General features: G+C 37.9%; 1 protein-coding gene across 1 annotated transcript; it reads right to left on the bottom strand.

Annotated features, from left to right (window-relative positions):
* Window positions 1-877: 877 nt before the first annotated feature.
* Window positions 878-2839, bottom strand: LOC137725228 (CBL-interacting serine/threonine-protein kinase 12-like). Its single transcript, XM_068463848.1, has one exon. The coding sequence runs from the start codon at window positions 2645-2647 to the stop codon at window positions 1175-1177; it is 1473 nt and encodes a 490-aa protein (XP_068319949.1). The 5' UTR covers window positions 2648-2839; the 3' UTR covers window positions 878-1174.
* Window positions 2840-7355: the final 4516 nt, after the last annotated feature.

Below are 7355 nucleotides of genomic sequence, written 5' to 3' on the forward strand. Positions count from 1 at the left end.
CTATCCACACCATTTCACCTAATTTGGGCGATGAAACTGACCCCTCCACTTCATTGCAGAAAATAAAAGTTTGACCTAAAGGTGCAGCCAAAAGAGGAAGGGAACTGGGCAATCCAACAAAATGCGACTCAACTAGGTCGAAACCAGATGCCTATATAGGGATAGTGTGGACAAAACATCCGCCACAATGGCGTATCCAGTGTACGCAAGTCTTTCTCGTGTTTACAGAGAGAGACTTACCCGAACTCAACGTTGTTAACTCAAGATTGCAGAAAGCATCAAAGAGTGCAAAATCAGTCGCAAAAACGAAATTTTCTATACGCATAGGTATGCAATGTATTGCTCAACTGGACGATTAGATTTAACTGTTCAAAAGATGAAACCATCGTATCTGACAACTTAAAAGATCCCACAACACAATGTATGCAAAACATTATGCCAATGTTTTAAAAGGCGAAGGTAAAGCCAAGACATTTCACGGATACACCCGCCTAGGCGAAAGTCTTGAGGCGTGTGACCTAAAATTATTAATATATATATATATATAGCTATATATAATGTAATCCACAATACAGTCGAAATCAAACATGTAGAGTTGAAATCAAATATTATAGAAGAATAATCAACAATCAAATAAAAAATTTCTTCACTGTAGGTGAGAAACCCTAACCTTAAAAAATAATTAAAAATAAATAAAAAAAAAGCCCCAGCTGACACCTCAGGTGCTTAGGCATGCCTCGACCACGCTTAGGTGAGTTCTCAAGGCTTGTTTTTTAAAACACTGGTTAATGCATTGTAGAATTTTTGCGCAAAAATAGTAACTAGGACAAATGTCATCAAAATCCACTGCAATTATGTTATAAGAACAAAAGAGTATTGTTATGGATTTTTTATATCATAAATAATATAAGCATATACACTCATACATTCAGCCACCACAAACACATCCAAGGTATGAATTGAAATTTTGTATTCCATTCTCTGTAGTCTAATCTATAGCTTTCTCGATACAAGAACAGAGCATACATTACATAGCAAGTATCTAACACCACCTAATTCCCAAAACAAAACCATAAGAAACTGAAAAAAAATCAATGAAAGATGAACCTTTACATTAGCCTCAGAAAATCAGAAAACAAGGGATTGAATCGTACCGATTTCCCATTCTTCTTCCCTACTCAGTATCCGAAGGTAGATACGGAGCGGAAGCGGTAGCGGCGGCACCGGCGGCATTCTCCTCAATCATCAAGTTCTGCAACCCCGGTCTCAATTCGGTATTACAAAACTGCTCGTACTCAGCTCTGTCCCCTGCTTTCTTCTTAACCTCCAACACCACCAACTTAGGCGTAAGTTCGAATATCTCAGCCGCAATTGTCAATGGCCCCTTAACACCTTCCCTAGACCCTTCCAAGCTCACTCTGCAATCCTTCTTCCTCACCGAAAAGCTCACAACTTTCGCAATCTCCTCCAATTTCGATATGATGGTCGAAACAGGGGCACCTGACACAAACCTCGGCTCCTCTCCCCGCTCCTCAAACAACCCGGACAAATCAAACCCGGGGGAAAACGAGATTATATCAAACGCATTCAGGCTAGCCGGTCTGGGTAAAGATGTAATTTTTCTTCTGGTCTCAAACTCCGCCTCAGATTCCGACATACAATCTGAAACAGAGCTCACATCACTAAACCTGTCCTCCTCATCATCATCAACAACATTGCAGAGCCGATCATCGTGATCAATGTAAAACTTGATGTGCTTAAAACCCTTTTTAAACCACCGATTCTCCATAACCTCTGGGATTGTAATCCTCGACTCCGGATTCGTGTCGAGAAGGCGGGTTAGAAGCCTAACAAGCTCGGCACTGAACCATCTGGGGCATCGAAATTCGCCTTTGTAGATCTTCTTGTACATCGCCATAACATTCTGGTCATGGAAGGGTAAATATCCAGCCATGAGCACAAACAAAACAACCCCACAAGACCAAATATCCACCTTCGCGGCGTCGTACCCTTTCCGGCCCAAAACCTCCGGGGCGACGTACGCCGGCGTGCCGCAAAACGTGTGAAAGAGACCATCTTGTCGAATTTCATCAGAAACCGCGCTCAACCCAAAATCCGAAACCTTGAGGTCTCCGTTCTCGTCGAGCAATAGGTTCTCCGGCTTCAAATCGCGGTGATAGACGCCGCGGGCGTGGCAGAATCCGACGGCGGAGACTAGCTGCTGGAAGTACTTTCTCGCCACTTCCTCCTTCAGCCGGCCCTTTGCGACCTTGTTAAAGAGCTCGCCGCCGCGGACGTATTCCATCACGAAATAGATCTTGGCTTTCGTGGCCATGACCTCGAAAAGCTGGACGATGTTCGGGTGGCGAACGCGGCGGAGGATCGAGATCTCCCGCTTTATGTGAGCGATCAAACCGCCCTTGAGGATCTTCTCCTTGTCGATGACTTTGATTGCGACGCTCTCGTTGGTTTTGACGTTTTTGGCGAGGTATACTTTGGCGAAGGTGCCATGGCCGAGGAGTTTGCCGATTTCGAAGCGACCAAGAAGCAGAGCAGGGCAGTTTTTGGATTTGCTGGTTGTGCGGGTTGGGCTTGAGGGGGTGGAAGTGCTGCCGTGGTCGGTGGTTTTGGGGTTGAGGTCTGCCATTCCTTGGGGAATGGACGGCCGGTCCTCTCTCTCTCGATTTCTCAAAGTAGGGGTTTTTTGTGTTATTGTTTTTATTGGTGATTTGAATGATTGAATTTCTTAGGCTTTTTGTGGAGTTTGGGAATTGTTGGGGATGTGGGTTGTTGGTTTGTTGGGAGTTTGTAATTTTGAGTGGTGGGTGTAGAAAGGAGACGTTTTATATGGATTTGGAGACATGGATGCTCTCATAGGGTAGGAGTATATACCCTCAACCCCCCTCCAATATTTTGCATTTTTTCTATTTTTGTTTTTATTTTTTTATAGCTTAAATTTTAAAATTTTAAAATTTAAATATGTGTGCGCGGCGGTTTGGGGTATACCGCTTAGGCACCTAAGCAGGTCTAGACGGACTAGGTGGATTTAAGTAAATTCACTATATATCATATAAATGAGTGTCTACTTATACTTTATAAACATATAATTTTATTAAAATTCATAAACTGCAAAATAGAGTGACATAGATTACAGCATTAGAAGATAATGAAAACATGATAAACAAGCATACAATGTGTGTTCATCTAAATATTCAAGAAGTCTCTTAAAATTATTGAAAAAATAAATAAAATGCAAAATGAATGTTATTTATTTTTTGTCTGAATGAGAGTCTGGACCTAGGTGGGTTTGAACGGTCTAGTCGCATTTCTTAATTTTCAAAAATCTACAAATTAATTGGGAACGATCTCCAACCACCTAATGCTTAGACGGGGCTAGGCGGGAATTTCATTGTTGTCTCTTTTTTTTCTTTTTTTCTTTTTTTGTTAGAAAAGGCTAAAGCTTTGTTGTAACAAAAAAAAAAAAAAACGTTAAGTTTTTGGTATCAACCGACCCAAATTCCAAAACGCAATCGCATGTGACAAATATATTCTCACAAAACAATAGGAGTCTATTATATTAATAAGTTGGTGAAAGATACGTAACAATATTGTTATATAACAAGTTAAAAAAAATATATCATTTTATGGGAAGTAGGCGTCTCTGAAATAACCATTCATTTAATGTCAAGCATCACATTGCAAGTTCGCAAATTGAAGTCTCAAAAAGTCGGTACCGTTATTTCACGCGGAAGATTACGAGTCAAACTTTTATCGGAAATGTTGATATACAACTGCAAACTTTTTAACTAAAAGAGAAAATTATTTACCAAAAAGAGAGATTCAAATAAATAATAAAAATGCCTACGGAATTTTCTCAAAGATCAAAGCAGAACATGCTAAAAACATAAGAGCTGCAACTTCCATGGTGAACGGCTCAACCTAAATTAATTTGAATCATATTATTGTTAATTTATTGTCAAACTACGTTAATTTCTTTTCTTTTTTTAACATAGATAATATCGTTTATTAAAAAATATAAAAACATAAATTAATCTGGTAGATATACATACAAAGTTTAACGACTCTTTCTGTGTTGGAACAATCAATCGTCTCAGGATCCCTTCAATCAAGATCTGGAGGGAGACGTGAGACCTGGCTAGCTCATATCCAACCAAGTAATATCCAACCACCTTCTGGCTAACTCGTGCGTTTTACCCAATGATGCTAACTACGTCACACCTAGGGCCTAGGCAATCTATTTCTTACATAATTCATAAACGATTAACTTATAATAGTGTCACAAATGCGTGGATGTTGTTATTGTGATAATATGTGGCACAATACGATGACACAACCTCATCATGAGACAAATGTAAGACTCAATATCTATATGAAAGAAATGCTAAAAAGACTCTCAATGTGAGATTATGAACTCTCTGTCACTTCACGGTTTTTACACAATATTTTATACTGTTGGTACAAAAATTGTGCCAAAAACTTGAGGTGAGGAAGAGTCTATAGAGAGTCTCACGTTTGAAAGTCTCCTTAGCATTTCTCATGTATGTGATTAACACTACTCAACTAATTGTATATTAATTAACCCTAATTTGTCTCATTTACTTGTTTCATGTTTAAAGAGTACTACAAATTATTGTGTATCGTAATTTATTTTGTACAATTTTGTGAATCGACCACTTGTGGTTGGACATAAACATGAGACGAGTAGACATGTATCAATCTAAACATGACTTTGTTTGTACACGACATATTGTAAGTAAGTTTCTCTCCACTTAATGTCTTAGACAAGTTATTTTTCTTTGATACAAGTAACATAGATGCATAAGGGTACGCTTTAAAGTTTAAACCACTTAAACTACAAGTACATTGCTAAACAATTTTCAATGAAAATGCTAAGGTGACAATCTTTTTAATTATATCACAATTATAAACCACCTTATGTGACAAGTGATGTGGCATGCCAAGTCCTTTAAAGCAATCCAAGTGTATTTTAAAACTTTCAGTCTCCTAATTAAACTAATTACAAAGCATCTCTAAATAAGATGTTAAAACTGCTACTTTGACATGCAATAGTAAAAAATCTCTCAAACCGAGCCTTAAATTTCTTACATGAAGTTGAGTCAATTGAAGGCAAACCCTTTGCTATCATTTTTTGATATCTGATGTCAAATTGATTTAATAATTGTTCAATAGGTGTGATGCAATTCATAATGAACAAATCATGTTGTGTGTTATAAGTATTTGATTGGTTGTCTCAATAATTAAACCGTACAAAGAGATGGAAAAAATTATATACTGACATTTTTATTTAACATATGTAGACCATACCTAATTATAAAATTATAGAATGACATTTTGTCTCAATACTTCAATGAAGCAAAAAATTGTATAAAATGTCAAATTGCCACATAAACTATCAAATATCATAGATTTTTAGTCAAATTATTACTACTCTAATTAAGTTAAAGTTGAATAAACGTTGCTACAATTTTCTGTTAACTAATTACGTCGTCACCGTGTAAAAATTAAATCTGGTCACGTGCTTTTCTAAGCTTCAACTGCATGGTATCGTTTGCTGCCCGTAGTTCTAGAGGAATATACAAGGGGACTTATTCAGCACGGCACGACACACGATACTCAATCGACGAATTTGAAATAGGGAAGTTGACGACTTAATGATGAAGTAAGTCATCTTGATGGTCGGAGCTGATTTACACATCTACGGCACGCAGCTGTTACAGAATCTTCAGCATTGCCGTGTCTTTGACCATTTTACCCTTTTATTTAATCATAATGATATTGGGCCTCCATAATTTTATGATTGCAGTCCACGTGAGTGGAAGCCCTGGGTAGGGTGGTGGGGAGGGTTTTAGTTGTCCATGATGAAATATTCAAGTGGGTAAAGGAAAAAAGGTGCCACCCATCAATCCATGAAAAATAATTTATAATTGCGGATGAGGGTTGGCTTAGTTGGTAAGATCCTTGTTTTGTTTGTCGTTCTGCCAAAGTTCGAGCCTTGCTGCCAGCAGTTTTCGTTAGTGCACGATCTGTAAATTCTTACATAAATCCATACCAATGACAGCTAGTACCACTCGTGAGTTCCTCCGACTCAAAGTTGTGGGAATACCCTAGTGCTGATGGTGAGAATAACCAATCTCTTACTAAAATTTTTGTACCAAAAGAAAAAATTACAAATTTCGGTTACCAAACTCTTAGGGAAATAACTAAATATTTGAAAATTAATAGCCAGATATGTAGTATAATTCCTGCAAGACAGCTTCATGTCTACCGGGCATTTCTTCTTTTTCTATAGCTACCGTCAACTAAAAGAAATACAAATTATGTTTCATGTTGGATGAGCCCAGCTTACAACTTCTAGCAGATCAAGTGGAATCTAAAATGTGAAGGTCCAACGAGATTCTTTGACATCAAATGGCCCAGGTTTCAAGCTCTAGTTTTCCATGAATGGTAACAATTTACTTATGTACGATCAAGTTTCCTTAAGCTGAAAAACGTGAGCGTAGCTACATTAGCTGGATGGATGCGCTCACTCTACGTGCTCAAGTTCAATTCTCATCCTCGCTGTTTAGATTAATTTAAAGTAGAAAGTAAGTACCATATTAACAAAGTAAAATATACCAAATACATACGATGTTGAATTGATTGCTATGTCGAAGTAATATGCTAAGCACTTGCAGTTGCTGAACAATTTTACATGAGCAGAAGTTAGAGCTCCAAGCTTCAAATGACTGAATAAAAAGTTCTGCAACATAGCAGAAGAAGAGGATTTTTCAGGTTATGTCAGGAAAACTATTTGCAAAACAAGATGGCTCATCTTCTGGTCTACAGGCTGGGAAAAGTTCTTCCTGTCCAACGATACGAACAGACGGTGAGAAACTGATCAACTAGGTGAAGAAACAACTTGCTAAAACAACAAGAGAAAATTTTATGCAAGCGCACGTCCAAACTGTGATACTTCTTTCATGTAAGGGGCGGATCGAGTATTTGAAATGAAACATCTCAGACATGAATAACGCAAACACAAGCTGGGAGAAGGGAGAGAGAGGGAGAGATTTAGGCACAAACCTGCAGCCTTCTGGCTCGGAGAAACCGTATGACTATTTGATAAGGCGATAAATGATCTTGGGAAAATGCTGAGGTCTCCCCTATTAGTTTTTCCCATGACAGAAGAAGAAAGAAACAGAAACAAAACAAAACAAAACATTATAAGTCTACAAGATTAATTCATAATTCTTAGAAACAATTTGCTATAAATAACAGTGTAAAGGAACAAAATCGACAGTAGAGCAACAACACAAACCTGGAAATCCATTCAC

The sequence above is a fragment of the Pyrus communis genome, chromosome 2 (assembly GCF_963583255.1).
Source record: "Pyrus communis chromosome 2, drPyrComm1.1, whole genome shotgun sequence".
NCBI classification, from domain to species: Eukaryota; Viridiplantae; Streptophyta; class Magnoliopsida; order Rosales; family Rosaceae; genus Pyrus; species Pyrus communis.